The sequence below is a fragment of the Apis laboriosa genome, unplaced genomic scaffold (genome assembly GCF_014066325.1).
Source record: "Apis laboriosa isolate Shangri-la unplaced genomic scaffold, ASM1406632v1 scaffold14409_cov159, whole genome shotgun sequence".
NCBI classification, from domain to species: Eukaryota; Metazoa; Arthropoda; class Insecta; order Hymenoptera; family Apidae; genus Apis; species Apis laboriosa.
The window spans coordinates 95,676-115,944 of record NW_025221511.1 but is presented as its reverse complement, the minus strand read 5'-3'; the positions used below and the strand labels follow the sequence as shown (position 1 = coordinate 115,944).

General features: G+C 36.7%; 1 protein-coding gene across 6 annotated transcripts in view; it reads right to left on the bottom strand.

Annotated features, from left to right (window-relative positions):
* The window catches only part of LOC122721112, a 119,142-nt gene that overhangs the window by 10,174 nt on the left and 88,699 nt on the right, over nt 1–20,269 (bottom strand). For all 6 annotated transcript variants that reach the window (XM_043948412.1, XM_043948409.1, XM_043948411.1 and 3 more), the window contains 5 exons: nt 12,306–18,355; nt 11,512–12,208; nt 11,054–11,353; nt 10,014–10,970; nt 3,710–4,012 (listed from right to left, as the gene is read on the bottom strand). In XM_043948412.1, coding sequence (XP_043804347.1) covers nt 3,710–4,012; nt 10,014–10,970; nt 11,054–11,353; nt 11,512–12,208; nt 12,306–18,355 — 8,307 coding nt within the window. The remainder of the gene's footprint in view (nt 1–3,709; nt 4,013–10,013; nt 10,971–11,053; nt 11,354–11,511; nt 12,209–12,305; nt 18,356–20,269) is intronic.

Here is a 20,269-nt window from a genome sequence, read left to right as displayed (position 1 = left end):
AATTAATAATGATAGAATACATTTCTTAAGACAAATTCTTTCTTTTATTCACGTAAATATTGAGAAAGAGATATATGTGAAATATTTCATGTATATGTAAAGAAGTCTAAGTGAAATCTGAGATTTCTCATGATGAATTTTTTTTTAACTAAGTGTTAAATCAGAGATTACAAACTTATTTAATCAAGATGATTTTGATGTGATTGAATTTAAATGAAAGAGAAACTTGGATTGGAATGATTATGAATATTCGATATATCTATTTGAGTTGCAAATGAAATTTCTTCATGTTCTTCGTATACTTGATGAACAAACATTAAATAAAAAATGATACAAATGTATAACTAGTTTTTATCTATACTTCTGTCTTACTGAATTACCGGTAATTAGAAACACGGTGATTAAACAGAGTGTTTTATTTTCGAGCTGTTATCATACTTTCGTGCTTGTTACAGAATTCCGGTAACCTGTTAAATACACGTCAGAGATAGGAGAGTTGACTTTACGAGCTAGAAATAGACGTTTGTTATTGCTCGAAAAATAAAACTGAAGATAGGGAAGTTGATTGACGAATGATACTATTCGTGTGCTTTTTGAAATTCGAAATTTTTGACCAGCAGTGAGCACAAAGAGACACGTATATATAAAGAAGAATACGCGAATGACATATGATTACAATAAAAAATAATAGAAAGGAAAGGACGTATAATTACAATAAAAAAAGATAGAAAGGAAATATCGTAGAAAAAAGAAAGAAAAGAAAAATGGAGCGAGTATGAGATTTGACACGATCACACTTTTTATTTTTGTGCATTATACGATATTATCTTTTTAATGTAAAATTATTATCTTTTGTGTAAAATTGAAACAATTTTTTTCGACACTATTCATTGATATAATTAACTTTGACAATAATATATAAGAATCAAGATACACGACAGTTTGATAACCGTTGCATAATTGCATCTTCCGATAAGAACTTGGCAATATATTACGTTAAAATGTCAAATGAAAACTACAATTTAGTTAGATTAGAACACAGTGTCATGCATAAAGACGCAGAAATTCTATTCCAGTTCGTTGCATCACACGTGCACCGGATTATTCAGTTCCGACACAAAATTATCCCACGCATCGGATGTGGTATGTATTATATCGACGGTAGTAAGGTCGTAAATAGAATCACACCTTACAGATGAATTATATTTAATATATTAAGAAAAAAATTTCATTATTACCAGTGTAAATACAATACTATCAATATGTAAATTTTAAACAAGTAACAATTTTAAAAATTAAAATTGATGACATTATCACGATATAAATTTCAAAGAAAGACAAGTATAATTTATGTTAAAAGCTATATTATCAAATGAATTTTAACCGTTCAACTAAAAACAACGGTATTATATTGCATCAATTCCAATTAAAAATTAATTAAATCCAAGTAAAAACAACATCATCACCGCGCGTAACGTTCCAAAAGTCCAAGAGTAACGAAGAAAAATCGATATCCGTATTGAACAGATTAACAGAACAGTAAATTTTAAACAAGTAACAATTTTAAAAATTAAAATTGATGACATTATCACGATATAAATTTCAAAGAAAGACAAGTATAATTTATGTTAAAAGCTATATTATCAAATAAATTTTAACCGTTCAACTAAAAACAACGGTATTATATTGCATCAATTCCAATTAAAAATTAATTAAATCGAAGTAAAAACAACATCATCATCGCGCGTAACGTTCCAAAAGTCCAAGAATAACGAAGAAAAATCGATATCCGTATTGAACAGATTAACAAAACAGAAATGACACTCTCGATATCTTCAGAATTCTTCCTCCGATCGTACCTTCAATTCCTCGGGCGTGCACATATTTCTCAATTTAGGTCACCGTTCATTCCTATTTTTCATAACGCGTCACGCATACATCACCCGCGTAACAACGAATCGACAAAAGAAGACGAAACAGATAGGGCACGTGTCGTCCCGACTTGGAACACATGCTTCGAATTTTTGATTAACCGGAAATTGGCCACGATCGCCAGCCACCGTCCACAGTTCGCGCATAATCGCGCGAACCGCTGTTTTCGAAATGTGTTTACGCGTTTGATGAACTTCTTTTATCGGTGGTCTCGCCGCGATAAAAATACTCGTGGAAACGTTGGATAGGGAGACGCGAATAATATCTCGTGCAGATAGATAGATACGAGAGAGGAGAAACAAGCGTCCCGACGCTCTGGACCAGACTGGCGTCCTCGTCTTCGAGGATCGATGCGCATACCCCGAGAACCGAGTGGGGATAGACTCTGTTGCCCCGTATTTCAACGACCTACCCTCGCACGTTTCGGCGCACTTGCGTAGGGTGAATCGTGCTCTTCTCTACGTGCTGCACTATAGGCGTGGTGGGGACGATGACACTACCCCGAACTTTCCATTCAAGGGATAGACGCTGACGTTTCGAGCCGCAAACAGTGTTTGTTTCAAGATTTTTTCTTTCTTTATAGGCGATATTTTTTTTTGTTGTAGCGATGAAGTCACATTTTTTGTTTTTTTTTTCTTTCTTTATCGAAAATATTTAATCTATTTAATTTTGTTTGAATAATTTTGCTTCAATGAATTTGGAATGATCTTTGGAAGAAGCGAATTTTGAATATGGTTCGATAATGCATACGAATGAGAAATTATATCGTATATAAATGTTTCTGAATTACTTTTCATTAACGTGAAATAGTAATGAGCAAAGCAACTCGAGGATTCTATTGTTTGAAATTGATTCACAAATATTCGAGTGAAGATATTTATAAGAATTGAAGATGTTTGAAATTATTTACTCGCTGTTTCTTTAAATTTACATTCGTTTAATATTTCAATACATCTGACTAATTTTATTACGTTTGCCTTGGGAGTTTACTTCCCATGACCACTTTTCTTATGGTAATATTCATCAAGCAGGCCACAGATGAGTCATGTTTTTCTGAATCAGTCGAAACACAATAGAATCGGTTTAAAAATTACAACGAAGACAATACGAATTTTCGGTTATCCGAGAATTACAGAAAATTACGAGCTTTCAAATCCGATGACTCGAATGTTATATATAGATTTACAGAAATTTTCCATCTTCATCTACGCCTTTTCTTGCTTTTTTTTCCCCTCTCAATTCTCAATCTCTTTCGCTCAAATCTTTCTTTTCATTTTCATGGTATGGCTCTAGATAAGGCTCTATCTCATGTTTCCCCTCCTCTTGGTTAGATAAAACTTGTATCATCGTTTATTGTTTTACCACTCAACGAAGTAGTCAAATAAATAATCAGTAAGTGAGAATGATACTTTCAATGGGTAATATTTATGAATGCAATTCTTTGAGGACGAAAGAATTTATAGGGAATGAGCTTTGGTTCAGAGCGATGAAAATGCGATCAAACATATGTGTATATGAAAGTACATAATATAGAATGTAAAATACTTTGGAATATTATTTCGAATAGATTTTATGCTCAATATACCCTCAAAATCTTTTTCTTTTCTTAAAATATCTAAAAATGAAATTTCAAGATTAGAATCCAAGGATACCTGCCATTTCCCTTTCTTCTCTCTTAATTGAAATTTTTTATGAAAAATATTTAAAAATATTTACAATGTACTCGATCCATATGTTATCGGACATATGTGCAAATTTTTGAAAATATTCACGATACCTTGATGTGTTTGACGGCCTCTTCAGGTGGAAGATTGGCGACGCTGTCCATTTGCGTGTCCACCCAGGCTTTAACCGCAGCACTCGAGTCTTTGTACTGTTGCCACAATCTGCACGCGTGCTGATACTTGGTGCAAAGGGCATCTAATTCGGCCCTGGTATCCTCCCAGGCCTGTACGGCCTCATTTACCGCCGCTTCGACCTTCTCGCGGACCTCTGCAGCGCAACCCTCCCGCAGAGGTTCGGCAGCTTCTCGCAATTCGCCAATGAGAACTTCTCGCGCACCCAAATCACCGCTGAGACCCTGCAACAGATAAAATATCTCGGTTTTTCACAACCCATACACTTACATACATCATGTATCGTACGCATTAACGTTTTTGCTCGAGCCTTCGTCTCTTTTCGTTCTCGTTTCGAATTAAATTCGAGCGTTGAATGAATTCAATTGTGAAATATCGATGAGAGATATAAAAGAATTCTTTGGTAAAAAGTTCATATTACGTTGAATATTTCGGTTCTCATGGATATTGAATATTTCTATCTTTGAAAATGATACAATTGAAAAAACAGTGCTTCAAGGAATAAAAGAGAACTGTCTTCGAATATAAAGATACGTCATCTTGTTATATTAAAATTTATTAGCGATTTATAAGATTGAAAGAAAGTAGTTTTGATGAAGGAATTATTCTGTGATTTTTTATAATTTCCGTGCATCATTCTCCCTTCTATTTCTTGAGATTCTTGGAATCTCAGCTCTGCCTTTCGAAGTCAATTCGATTCAAGAAATTTCCCCGTTAAATCAACAATACTCCCAATTTAGATCGTTCAATGTATCAACGTTGTGCATGACTTGAAAGGAAAACATTTTGTTAATGGTAGCTCGAGCTTTTTCAGTTCGTTACATCAGTATCGAACAATGTATCTATTTATTAGAGATTAATTTCCAAGGAAAAATTATCGAATCGATGAAAAGAAAGGTTATATCATATCCATGGTTTTTTCTTTTTATTGGAACCGATATACGTATCAATTAAGCGCATTTGATCGGGTTTGTTTAATTAATTTATCTTTACGCATCAAAGAACTCGCACAGAGAGGCTTCTTCTTATCTGTCTTAGCGTTCTATTAATGAAACTTTAATTGATTTTGTATAGCCGATTAACCGTTTTCTCGTTTCTTTTTACTTTCATCTTGCAGCAATTTTTTTATGATATATCTGTATATTAATACAGAAAATATTAAGATAACCGAGGATAACTTCAACTGTTCGGATAGTGATTTCATCGTATATCGGTTGCTTGATAGAACAAACATACTAACCAAAGAAAATACACTTTGCACGCGTTCATGCTTATTACTAATGATTAAAATTATCTGTGACGTACGACCCGTGATATTTTACATCGATACGAAGAGGTTCTCGCCTTTATTCCTTTCGATCACGTGGAATCGCCAAGTTGTTATATAATATCGAAAACAGGGATAATAAATAATAAATTTTGAAAAGAATAAAAGAATTGTTTCATTGTTTTGTCGAAATAAATAATTGAACGATAAATGTGTTGGCCGACAATCTTTCGTTTAATTGCGATTATTTAAGCGATTAACTTAGAAGACCTTCGGAAGATCGTTTCTTAATTCTCTTTCGTCATTCATAATTACATACGTTAGCATATTTTGTCCATTTGAATAAATATTTATGCAAAGAATACTTAAAATTAACTAACTTACCACGTAACTTTTTTATTTATTACGTAAAAAGAAATTACAGCCTTTCTTTCTGCAGATTTTGCAAATGGGTGTTGGCAATAGTTGCTAGAAAATCTCTGACATCTTGTTGCCGTGTAATCATTTTAGATTTTTAAGCTTTTCTGTTAACATTAATTCTTATAAAAATTTCAATAATTATATATTTCAAGAAATATCGTTATAAAAAATCGCTATATTAAATCATGACTTGTCATTTTCGTAACGAAAATTATAAATTTTTTCCAATGATAATTGTATTCTTACAGAAAAAAAGAAGGATTTTCTACGAGAGTGATTGTTAAATTTAGCATATTCTTTGAATAGAAATCTCTTCCTGAAGAATTTCAATTCGATTTGATATTTCAACTCGTTGTAAAGATCTAGTGATCCGGGTGCTCGTATATCTCGAAGAATGTAAGATCGACGCGTTATTCGCACCATCGTAGTATCCGGGTGTAGATCGTTGGTATTAGTCAAAGAATGCACATGCCGGTTTCCCTTAAATACGTACTATAAATAATTTTGAGTCACGAGACTAGAGAGCACGTTTCGAGGCCCGCGTCTCGAATTCGGTCAGAGCGTGGTTGGACTAATTTTGTGTCGTGTACTCGAGTTCGTTCACCTGGCTGACGGTTTTCCGGCGAAACCGTAAACGGAAATCGAATCTCTGCCAATGCGTCTCTCTCGATACTATGAAACCTCGCGTTACCTCGAGCAATTTATTTATTGATTTTGTTCAGCCATTTTGTAATTGAACAGCCTGCCAGAACTGAATTACCACATGCAACAATATCGTAGTAAGTTATAGGTTACAGAGTTTTATAAAAAATAATTATTCTGAGAAAATTCGATGCTCAATCGTAATTATTTTTTAAATAATACTTGAAATATGTGGTAAGTGTCATTGAATTTTGTCTACAACTTTTATTGTATTTTATATTTTTTATTATTGATGATGGCATTTTTTATTCAGCCTACTTCTTCATTGATATTTTCGAGCTCTTGTCTCTTTTTATTTCCATCACGCTTCACTCACTGATAGAATGCATAGACGCCATAAACTGCACGATACTTTGTAAGCCTCTAAATTTAGAAACTCTTATTTTACGTGAAAACAACGAAAGATTTATAAGTCTACAAGGAAATTAAGCGTAGATATCTTTCCCAATAAATATTTTGAATTTATCCAATTAAATTTTCTTTCATTATTAAAGAATTATAATCTCGTTCCATCAAATATAAATATGTATACGTAATAATAGAAATATGCTCTCGTATTATATTGCAGGAATTAACTGACTGAAAAACTGAAAAAAATAAAAATTGTTTTCACGCGTGTCGCGTGCTTCTTTCTCACTAAACTCCTTAATTTTCTGTATTTTATGGTTCAACGAGAAATTTAGCTAATTTAATACTAGACCGAGGTGAAGTTACTCTAAGTTTTGTTTAGTTAGGAACTGTTACGTTTCGTGCACAAATTACACTTGGAACTTGTAACAAAAGAAATTTGTTCCAATTTAATGCTCGTAACACGTTTTACTATCTTTTAAGTCGCACAATTTTGCAAATCATTACCGTTTCTTTTAAATGAAAAATGAAGTGACGATCGTAACTTCTGAAACATAATTAATTAATCGGATAATTGATATTCGTTTCGTGCCTATTTCGAGCGATCAAGTACCACGATGGTGCACTTGTCAATTTTAAGCCGATCGTCTCATTTTTTATAGATCGGAAGTTACTGAATACATCGGCCTGCTCTGTTTGGAAATGTGGGCGCGGAATCGTGATAAGTAACGGAACAGGAAGTTGCGGCTAGCCTGCAGCTTCCGCTTTAAATGCTTGTACAGTACTTAAGATAATTTCTCGAAATAGTTTTCTTTAAGTATTCTGATATCGTTAAAAATATATATGTAATTTAACAAAATTCTCCTAGATGACTTCTTTAACTATATTGGATCATAGGTCAATTATTTTTAATAGATTACAAAATATTCGACTATTTCTTTCTTTTAAATTAGATTAATAAAATTTTGAATATTAAACTTAATCTAAAACGAAGTACGTTTTAAAATTAAATAATATCATCCAAAAACTGTGGATCACCTATGACCCAACGATATCAATTGACGATATAGTTAGATAAATATTAAAAAAAAATGCAATAAAGAGAAAATATTCACGATATTTTCTTACCAAAAATAGTTTAGTCGCAGTGAACGCAGACAACGACGATTGTGATTGCGTGCGGAATAATAAAAGCAATCATAAAAATGCACGATTAAACACCGTTGCGCCATATCATCGCGTTTTAATATATAAATTCGTGAAAAATTTAGAAAACTGAAATTTAATTGGGAACAATCGTTATACGTAACGAAAAGAAAAGAAAGTAAATATTGATTTTTTTCTGTGTTTTACCACGTGGCATAGTTTACATATTATCATATCACTGCGTCATTTATCCCGTCCGTTATGTTTGTGTCATTCTTATAATTACATTATTTTAGATTAGTGAGTGTCTGCATCCTCATTTTTTTCGTCTTTATATTACATCCATTGCGTATATTATTCACATGTTTATTGCGATATCGGAAATGTTTGGATGTTCTTGTGTTATTTTGACGCATTATATTGTTTCTTCCTAATATTTGAATGTTTGTAATTGTTAATAAATATCGTGTTTACTTTAACATAACAGAATATAAAGGAAAAAAGGAAGTAAATTAAGTTAAATTTTTTTACTAAATACTTCTTCTTTTTGGTTATTTTTTTTATATTGAATTACTTTTTTTTCGTAATTGTTTATTAAATATATAAATATAACAAAATGGAAGAATTTTACGAAATTGTCGTCTCTCATGAGAAATGTAAATGAAATATTATGCGCGATAACTCGATATTTGAAGGACGATTCATTTGGCCCGACCTGTTGCCGATTATTATATTTATTCTGCGATGAAATAATCGTAGCATTTTAATTCCGCGTAATAAGAATTGACATTTTTTAAACGCGACTAATTATTTCTAGTTTCACAATTTATTTATTATATAATATTATCTATATATAAATATATATATTATCTATATATTTATTATCGATATTTTGTTTCTTCTGCCGAAACTAGAAATTATTATTTCGAGCACAGATGTTTACCATGTTTCTTTTGAAACGAGTTATTTATTTTAGTGTATTTGTATACACTACTTTCCTCGACCGTGTTTCTGTTTGTATGTACAACGAATTATGATGCGCAGAATACGACGAAGAAACAAAATTCTACCAAGTTTTACATTATTTTATTTTTATCATTCCATCGTTACGTATATCTCTTATCGGAATTAAATTAAACAAAGAAAAAAAAAAGCAATAAAGATAAAATAAACGTCTTTAAAGTAATATTCAAAATTCTTATTACACATTTTAATGTAACAGTTCCAACGTTTTGAATCCAACACGTTCCCTATTTGATAATTCAAATATTCTGCATTTAATGAATATTCAATCCTTACTTCCGATCAGCCGATTCGATGTGTCGAGCGCAAACATGCTCGACCGTCTGCAGCAATCGTCTGTCTCGATCGTTTCGTCGATTTTTCACACGGATCGAGTCACCGCAGTTCTTCATTCTTCTTCATTTCACGAATGTCAACGAAATTCTATGGTAAATACGGTTCGATATTTCCAGATTTGTCAATCCAAAGGGAGAGGAAGTGATTTAGCGTTATAAAAACGGACACGCGCGTGACACTGGTCAAATATCGTCGATCACTGAACGAATGAACAAGATCGTTGAAATCGCGCGCGAGAGATGTGTACGCAACGCCGGCACTCGTGCTACTGATTGATACGACGACCCCCCGATAACGCCGAGTGGCGACGCACATGCGCAAAACAAAACCGCGCTCTTTCCCTCGTACTCGATGGAAGTAATCGCGGAGAAAAATGCGTCTTCCGTGAGAATACGATCGATTGCCTGTGATGTTGCACGGGTGAATCCTTTTTTTAATCTCAATATATTTTTAAATTTGATATTTGTACTATATTTAAATCTGCATTGCTGTATTCGTGCAGAAGACTGATTTACGTTTTGTAAACTTTATTTTTTCTTTTTTTTTTTAAATTTTCTATATGTTTTGAATATAAAAAAATTATTCTTATATGACGAGGATATCGACAGATATGCGATACGTAAATTTTGGAATATTTACTTGATTTATCGTCTACATAGAAATATAAAAGCACTAGTTCCTCGCAACGATTGAAAGTGTCGAGGGCGCGAGAAAGCAGGCCGGTCGATACCATTAGGTTAATTATTCAAACTTGTGCAAGTTTTAACGCATTCCGAGAGACTTTCAAGGAATGTTCGAATATACGAGTGGAACGAGGCGTATATTGTAAATCTTGGACTTCGAATCGTTTCATCGGCATCGTGAATCCACTCGATTAGAGAATTCTTCCTTAATTAACCGGAATTAGTTCGCGTGACGTAAGAATCCATCGAGAACCGTTATACCATCGCGTTTCCACAATCGATATAAAAATTAAAACTTACCTCTAGCCTTTCGGTAGCTTTCAGCAGTCTGTCGTAATCGACAGATCCTTGCACGGTTAACAACTCCATCATGTAATCAGCCTCTTGAACCGATTGCTGCACCATTTCCAGCTGTTTCTCGAATCTTCTCCACAGGGCAAGTCTGTTCTTCAATAACGCCAACAATCTCGAGCATCTGGACTCCAGATCGGTATGAGCATCTTGAAGATTCGAAATGTCTCGTTCCACGCTGACCGGAGAAACCGAGACTCTCATCACGGTGGGCAGGGTGTGCAATAATTGTCTGAGACCCATAATATCCTGCCACAAGACCGCAAGCTCGTCAGCTACCGTTTGACATCGATCCACGGCAGCTGCGACCACGTCACTTCCCTGTCGTTCGCTTCCCTCGCATTGATCCAATATAGATGATTGCCGTTGATGGATTTTTCTAATACGGCTGAGGCCACGCTGAATTGCCTGAAGCCTTTCCCTAAGCAACTGCGCTGCATCCAATTCCTCGCTTATTTGACTCTCTATTCGGCGAGCCGAGGACAGCAACACACCGACCTTCTCGCTCTCCGCCACAGGAAGTAAACCCAGGCGACCTAATTCGTCTTGGATCAAACAGATCCTGTCGAACAAGACTGTCAAGCGTTCGATATAAAGATCCAACTCCTCCTCCGTCTTCAAAACACCGTGGAATCCATCGATCGTCACTCGTAACTCGTTCAATTCTCTCTCGAGTAATTTTAATTTCTCGTTGGACGATATCTCTTCGGAAGAGATGTTTCGAGTCACTTGTTCTTGGATGGTGTTGATCTGTTGAGTCACGTCGTTCCAGCGATCTTGGAGCTCACAATGGAACTGTCTTTGCAACATTTCATCCGATAAGGGAATTATTCTCAGGGCTTGCTCGAAACTGTTGTTGGCCTCCTCTCGAATGTTGTTGTGGACCTCGTATTGCGCTTTCAATTCCTAGTAAGAAAACAAAATATTTGATATAAAATAAAGATATCTTGAATTTTATAAATTAATTAAGGATTTTTTTTATCAGTCACCCAGAATTGACGTATGTGACCCCCTGAAGGATCGCGCAAATTGTTCAATTCCTTTTCCACCGATGTCATCCAATTCTCCAATCGGTTCATCAACATTTCTTGATTAACCCAACTCTCTTTGAACGACATCAATTTCCTTAACGACGATTCCACGTTATCTTGAAGTTTTACGATCACGTCTAAAGCTTCTCCGTAACGATCCTCGGGATCCTCGATGTTCACCAGCTCCTCGAGACTTCGCGCTACGTTCAAAAGCTGAATAAGTCTTGCGTGATGCGTTGCAACGTCCGTTGCCAGAGACTGGAAGAAAAGAAAAAATTTGTTAATATCTCTTCTGCCAAAATTAATATATCAAATATTTTATTATTGTAAACAATAATTGAAATTATTTCGCGTCAAAAATAAAATACGAGCTACTATTTATTTTCTGTTTTGTTGCGAAAAATGAAATAATTAACCTGATACAACGAGATATATTGATCGTAATCCGACGACGTCACTGTTTGAAGATCAGGTACTCGTTGATGAGCAACTTGTAGCCATCCTCTCTCCTCCTTCACCCCCTGTTCCAAAAGAATCCATCTGGATGCTGCAAGAGCCATTTGCTGAGCTCTAGACGCGGCCTGATCCAACAACGATATAGCCCTACTGTGCAGCTCTTCGTGAAGATCCGAGTATTTGGTTCTCGTCTCCGGATCAAGATTGCCTTCCAACGATTCCAGGATTCCTCGACAATGATTCAAATTCACGAAGAATTTTCTGTGCTTCTGCATCTCCTCCTGCAAATGTTCCAAACTCATCACCGAGATAGGACTCTCTAATAAGTTCTCCGCGATCTCGGTGATCTGTGCGAATTCTCGCAAAGTTTGCTCGTATTCTTCGGCCAAGGCGAGTAGCTGAAGAAGTCGTTCACGTTCGATGCATATCTCATGCTCGATTATCTTAGTCATCTCGTGAGCCGCGTAAGTCTCTTCCGGGATGTGTTTTCCGGGATAATCCCGCAACAATTCGTGAGATACGGTGAGCAACGATGCGGTTTTCCACATGTGACATTGATTCATATTCTCTAATTTATCGAGCTCTTCGAGCTTCCATTTCGTGGATGTCTCGAGCTCGATTACGTTGTTTAGATGTTTTCGTTGTTCCTCGATTAATCTATCGGAGAAAAAGAAAAAAGAAAAATAAGAAGTATAAACTCTTTTTATAAATTATAAAATGTAGAAGTTATAAAATGTAGATAGAAGAATCTTACCTGTACATGTTGTACACTCCGTTTACGAATTCATCCCATCTAGCAAGCTCGTTCGTAAGATATTTCTCCCCATCGTCGGTCGCGTCCTCGATCATTTTAACCTGATGCATGAGAGCATCGAGACATTCCTGCAAATTATTACGATCTTCTCTCGGATAATTCATCTCCACTAATTTCCAAACGTTATTCAGCTCTTGAATATTCTCCTCCACGTTCTCCACTTCGTCTCTCAATTCGACATAGGTCTGATCATCGTGAGAAGGACCCGTAGGACACTCTTTGCTCAAGAAGATTCTGTACTCGATCGTCTCCAACCAAGTGGAAATCGTGTCCACGATGACAACGAGAGTTTCCTCCACGGTGATCGCATCTTTCTCTTGAGCAGCGTCCCTCAGGTGAGACAGTTCTTTCCTTATGTCAGCAGCGCGCTCTTCGGCCAACTTTTCATTCGCCACTTTGTCCAGATGAGCGATATGAAGGATATTTCCAAGATGACTAGATTGTTTGGCATTTAGAAAACTTTGCATTCGATCAGAGATCGCTTTGGTCGTTTGACTGCTTTGCGTGATCTGATGTTGGGGCTCGTATTCTGCACTCTCAGCCATCAAGAAAGCCTTTGAACTCGCTCCTTTTTGCGGGACAACGTGCTGAGATAATTCCCACGTTGAAGGTTGATCTTTTTCTGGTTTCTTAGAAGATTCGCTGATAATATCCGCATAGGTTTTAATCCTGGGTCGATCGTCCTCTTGAGGAATTGATTCCACAGGAGAAAATGGTTCCTCCGTCGTGTCCATTGGTTCAGGGGAAGGCGTGTGAGTACTTATTACTTGCATCTGTTGTACTTCTGGTTCCATAGGCGAGACTATCTTTTCTTTACCCAAAGTCCATACATCTTGAATCTCTTTAACGGCTATTGGCTCCGTTGCTATCGACAGCGGTATGGCAGCTGTCTCTATTTTTTCTTCAGCTTCTTTCACACTCTCTTCCGATACAAACTCTGGAGATTCCTTCCCTACAGACTCGTCCTTTTCAAAATCTTTTTCAACATCTTCTCTAGGAGGCGACTTCTCCTTACTCACATTTTTCTTAGCAACGTCGGAATAAGACAATTTCAGAGAAACATCTTTCGATTCTACAGGCTGTCCGAATATGGATTCCAGATCCTTTTCACTCGTCGCCGAAATTTCAATAGTTTTGTGTCTCCTCTTACGTTTCTGTCTTTTCACCACGCTACTGTCCTCTACTTTTCCTGTGATACTTAGATCTTCGGTAATAGTCGTGTCTCGCGAAGTATCGGTTAATTTACTAGTAGTGTCTGTAGTCTCGTCGGGGCACAATTCTATGGTTGCCTGCAAACGAATCTCAAATTCAGCGTCCGCTGTTTCCGTCTCCTCCAACGAAGGCGCCATTGTCTCTTCGCTTTCCGACTTAGGCTCCGTTATATCAGAGATACCCTGTGAGCTCTCATCCCTTGGCTCTTCTATTTTATTTAAAGGCTCCTCAATAACAGACATCGGTTCTGTTACTTTCTCAGTTTTCGTATCCATGTACTCCTTAGTTTCTTGTACTTGTACATCAGGTGCTACTGGAATTTCTGTAAGTATCAGAGGTGCCTTTATCTCCGTCGACGCGTCAACCTCATCTATCATGGCCTCCACCAAGTTACCTTCCTCATCCTCCACTACAAATTCTTTTTCCGATTCGGCAACTTGCAGTGCTCCGTTTGTTTGTTGAGAAGACGTCACCAACAACGGTTTCTTCTCTTCGATACTCGTTTGCTCACTTTCCTCCCGTGTTTCAGGAATGATCTGCACACTTTCTTCTATCTGTTCTATTAATTCGCTTGTCTTTATTTGTACCGAACTATCCAACGTTTCTATCTTCTCCGGGGTCATGGTCTGAGATTGTTCATCTATCGATTCCTTCACCTCTTCCATGCTAGTCTGAGAAGATAACTCGCAAACCTCCACTTTCTCCGGAGCAAAAGTAACTGGACAAGTTTGAATCATGATTTCTTGAGTTGGCTCCGGTTGAATCGTCTGTGACTCAGTTTCGTGAGTTTCCGCTTGTCGTGGACTCTTCTCTGGTGTCGTTTGAGTTTCTACTACGTCGACAACGGGCTGTTCTATTAGATCTGCCTGCACATTGAAATCCAACGTAGTTATTTCCGGAGTGGTCGGTTTGCTAGTTTGTGCTTCCGTTTCTGTGGTCTTGGGTACTTCAGGAGTTACCGTTTGAACAGCTATTCCAGTTAGAATCTTTTCTTCTATTGGAGGTGGAGTGGTTTGTTGTTCAACGGCAACTACGATTTTTTCCACGGTTTGCGTTTCAATTTCCATGGATGGCGCGGTGGGCGATGTTTGTGCTTCGATGGAAGCTACTTCTGTGGCCATAGTTTGAACTTGAATTTCCTCGGTTTCGATCGGAACAACTTCTGGCTTGATATCTTCGACTGGACTCGTTTGAACAGCATATTCTTCCATTTTCTTGACAGGTGATTCCATGGTCTGAGTACTTATTTCTTCTATTTTGGGCGCCTCTTCCTCCACAGTCTGACCACTAAAATCTGAAGCTGGTAATGGCGATGTTTGCATTTCCGAATGTTGTATAATCGGTTTTTCAGGTTCTGATTCTTTCTCTTCCGGTACAGTTTGCATGCCGAAATCCGAAGCAGGCAATGGAGAAGTTTGCATCTCCGCGTGAACTTCCTTCACTTTGGGTGTTTCAGGTTTTTCCGATTCTTCTAGCGAAATTGGAGGAGAAGTTTGCACCTCTTCGTGAATCTCTTCGATTTTCAGTTTAACGTCTTCCAATAAATGGGGCGACGTTTGAATATAAATCTCTGAAACCTCCTCCTGTTTCGGGGACGTAGCAATGGAGACACTGAATTCTCGAGGAAGAGTTTGAGTATCTGCCACGATCATGGTTGGAACGATTTTTTCTTTAGCGAAGTCAATCTCTTCCCGTTTCTTTTTCTTCTTTTTCTTCTTCGTAGCTTTTGCATCCTCGCTCTCTGCCAGCGTCTCATCGTCCGTGAATTCTCCATCATCGGTGGTTGTCTTAGGGAATTCGGTTTGCTCTTCGTCCTTACAACTTCGTACCCTCTGCTTCTTCTTCTTCCTCCTCTTCGTTTTCGTCACAGTTTCGTCATCCGGTGTAGTCGTCACGATCGTTCTATCCGCCTCGTAACCATCTTCCCCTTCCGATGTTTCCTCTTTCAAATACAACTCTACTTCCCTAGATTCAAACATTTTCGCGATGTCAGGTTGTGGTGCTTCGCTCGCGTGCCTCGACGAATCGGACAACGGCACATCGATTTCCATCGAGTCTCCAATGTTGGACGCTAGAGAAACGCTCGATTTTGTTTCCGTGGACAGCATAGGTGATTCAATCCGTTTTTCGATCTTCTTGTCCAATTGTATAATTGCCTCTGCTTCAGGTTCTACCGTAGGCTCTGTCAGACATTCGTCCTCTTTCTCCGACGTGACGACATGATCAGAGATTTCTTCTTTTTCCGAGGTGATGATCGATTTGTCAGTCTCCTCTTTTTCAGACGTGACGATTTCTTTTTCCGAAGTGACGATCGATTTGTCAGTCTCCTCAGACGTGACGACAGATGTGACAATTTCTTTCTCTGAACCACCGACAGACTTATCTAAACCGATAACTTTAGCTTCAACCATTGGTGGAGATGTTTGAACGATTTTGTCGTGAATCACCGAGATGCTCTCTTTGTCTGCCGGAAGTCTGATGTCGACATCTTCCTTCACTAAGCGATAAGGAGCCGCTTCCGGTTCAGATTGACTCCTCACAGACACAATAGGTTGCATCTCTTCGCCTTCCCTCTTTACAGCAAGAGATATCTCTACTTTATGAAAGATGGGTTTGTATTCCGGTTTCAGTGCCTCGTCCATGTAATCATCGATCGAATAATCGATCTCTGGAACGAAAGAATTCTTCACTATCTGCTGCTTCACGTCAATCGGTAATGCCTCCAGTTCTACGTGCCTTTTCCTCTCGGCTGGTGTTGAGGTCGAAGGAAGTATCTCTTCGAACTGAATTGGTCGTTCTTCTGAAACGTGAACTCTCTTTTGTACCTCCGTTGAAGCTAATTTTGTCAACGATTCTGATTTCTCTTTCATCCACTTTTCTATCGAAGACTTTTCTTCTAGGACAGGTACATCTACGGTGCCTCTAATGTCATGGTGCTTTTCTACATCTACCGTGCGATCTTCTACCTCGATACGGGGTGTTTCTCTGCTTACTGGTGCATCGATAAACTTACAAGTCCCTTTAGTCACGCTCGTCGAGTCCTCTGACACGACAGATTCGATCGAAGACTTGGTTAACTCTTCCTGTACTTGTGACTCTCGTATCTTGATCTCTTGACTCGGGCTCTGCAAAGTAGCCGACACTTCAGCATCGATAAACGCCTGGCTGGTCGATTGAAGGAACTTTTTGCCATTTACCTCGACCAAAAAGTGCTCGTGCTCGTATTTATCAGTTGGTTCAATTTTCTTTTCGATTGCTTTTAATGACTTGTCGCTTTTTTCACTCTGTAATAAAGATTCTTCAAGATCTTGTAAGGATTCTTGAATGTCTGAAAATTCCAGTGGTTTTTCCAGAGCCTTCTCTGATCCAACATTTATATCAATTTTTTCCTTCTTCTTTTCTTTTGTAAGAGTGTCTTTCTTGTCAGGCAATGGCTCCTCTCTCTCTGTTACTAAGTAGGTCGTGCTTGGGTGCATATCTTTAGCAAATGCACCAAAGAATGGTCCTTGCATAGGAATATCATCGGTAACGACTTTTTCCTCTTTCGAATCTTTGTCCTCTTTATCTTCTTTCTCAGTAACATCCTCAACCACGACGCGATCTGGAGCCTTCTCTTCAATTCCTTCATCTTTACCAAGATTTCTCTGTTCCTCTTGCTTAATCACATTGATACTTATGTGTGGAATATTCTTTTCATCGATCTCCACTTCCTCGGGCTCCTCTATTATCTCCTCAGTGGCAGTTTCCTTACCATCGATGATAGTAACCTTTCTGATAATTCTTCTAGTCTTCCTAACCACTCTTCTAGTTACTTGTTGCACCACAGCGTGCACGCTAGACGTCTTTGCCCGATATTCTCCACCTTCCATTAAAATTCCCTCTTCGAATGGTTGAGGACTGATGTCTCGAATGTGGCCTTGAGTCACCGTGTGCATGTATTGCGGAGATGACTCGTATTCATCCACGTTCACGTCTTTGAAAGGTGTACCGGTGGCCACTCTTCCTCCATGGATCTGTTTCGTAACAGTTTCTATTGTACCATCCGGCTTCGTGGTAGTTATAGTGACCTGCTGATCCTTCATGGTAGCTTCTGAGAAAGCCTGCACCACGGATGGAGCGTCACCAATGGCGGTGGATGTCGAAGACAGATGTTGTTGAGTTGTTTGTCTATTAGTCATCGTGGTTCGCCTCAATTTCCTTACTATTATCCTCTTAGAACCATCTTCATCTACCACCACTTCGGTAGTCACGTCGTCAGGTTCGACCAAAACGGTCTCGAACGATTGTGGGGCAGCGTGGACGATGTTTAATTCACTGGTGGTGTTGTCAATGTTCGTGGGATCTTGATATTTCATGTCAACAACGATGTCTTCGGTTATTTGCTCGGGACGATCTTGAACGATTTCCTGAGCGGAAGTTGGCACGTTCTTCGTGGCTATCTCGATAACGTCGTGATCACCTTCCGTGGTTTTTAGAATCTTTATCGTTTCCTGGGTTTGGATGCTCTCCATGGCAGGATGCACTGTATCCACGGTTTGGGTAGTCAACGAGTGACATTCTGTCGCGATTGGAATTTGATTGGTGGACGTTTGCTTGGTGAGTTGTTGCGGTTTCTCGACGATCTCGTTGGCTAATAAACTCTGTCCTGTCTGCAAGGAAACGTCAGCTAAAGATGGCATACTACTTTCGAGGGAAGAATGAATCGAGGGTGCTTGATCGAGGGTAGCATCGTCTCGGTCTGACGTTTCATCGGCTCGCGCTTCTTCGTCGCGAACCTCCTGGAAAATTGAAGAAACGATTCTCGTTCAAGAATTCTATCTGAATGATATTCCTGATTGCTGGTTCTTCGTCTGTAGGAAAATTTTTCTTTCGAATTTTGTGCTATTAATAAAATTATTTTTAATTCATAAATGCTAATGTGAAATTTTGGGCTCTTGTAATAATAATATTTGTTTAATTTATAAGTAGTATTCGCATTAAAATATAAAGTATATTTTACATATTTACTCCGAACGTAAAATTATTATTATTTTCTCAATAATTTTTAATTGAATTTTATATTTACGACTTAAATATTCATTTTTTAATTTCTTGAAAATTAAAAATTCTATCCAAAAGTTTTTAAAATCTTATCAAAGATTTATTATAGCAGTTAAGATTTAAATATATAATTTAAAAATAATGCATGATTAAAGCTTGAATGATGAAAACAATTAAATTTTGCTATTCGCATACTTTTAGTTATTCTTTATTTTATATTTAGATAAAGAAAGTTTAGTATATTTTAGTGTCTCCAAAATGCTGATTATATAATAGAACTGAAAGCAGTGGCGTAGGTAACAGTGGATCCTTCCATTATATTGATAGCAAAATTTAATGCGCATTTGTTAATAACAGCATCACGTTAATCACTGATTTGTTACGTGAAAATTTGTATCGGTTGTTATATGATTTCATGGTCATTGACTATTTCATATCAATATATAGCTACACCTGCATTGTGTCCATAGAAACGGAGACGGAAGATTTTATTCAGAAAACATGATCATCAGGAAACGAGAACGAGAATATCCGCATACAAGAACACTCGGCGTTACACTGTCGTATTTTTAACTTGAAATGTTACGTTTGACTTTATTTTAATACGCGCTTATTTTAGTCGTCTTAAGAGTGCTATGCTTACATATAAATATTAAAAAGAATAAAAAATCAGTGATTTATTTATCGTGATAATCATAAAATTTACGATAAAAGAATTAATTCTAAAAAGACAAGCGTAAAAATATAAATAAATAATAAAAAATAAAAAAAGAATTTTACTTTAAGAATTTCTAAAAAAAAATGAATTTTGAATATCTTGTAATGGCAATGTTCCAAAAAGAAAATCGTTTCGTTATTATTTAACACATACACATATTATATGGTTACATATACATACAATACGTAGATTTTTTTTTTTGGTGATATTGGGGGGATAAATAAAATAAAATGGGGGAAATGGGGATTAATGAGAATACTTTAATTACAGCATGAAAAAATTACAGAATAATTGTATTAACATTCCATAAACAAATGCTGCAACTATACGATTACATCCATTACCTTAAGCTAGAAAGAACATAAATATGCTAGTTATAAGTAAATATAAATAAATACACCATGAAATTGTGAGAAGAGTAAAGAGATTGTGCGATGAATGTAAAATGACTATATATGTATATATATATATATATGCATAATGGAATAAAAATCATAGTAAAATGATTAATGTATCTATGTGGTTTTTGCAATTCTTTATAGTTCATATTTTATAGTTCTAAAAAAATTCAAATTATATAAATTTATTTTTTAATAAATAATTATATTTTTAGAAATGAGAATATCGATATGATTTTTAATCCATCATATTTATTGCGTGTGATGAGAAGCTCAAATGAAAAATACGCAATGACATGATAAAAAAAATAGATGAAGAAGAAATTGTATATACGTGTTCTAAAACCTTAACCTGCCATAGTTTACCCATTAAATAAATTATCGTGCAAAATGATACGTGATACAACAAACAAATAAATTACTACGTTGAAGCAGCGAAAGAAAAAAGAGAATGTTACATGCTTGATTATATTTATCACCCTATTCCCATTATTAATTATGGTACAAGATATTATAGTATAAGGCAATATATGTAT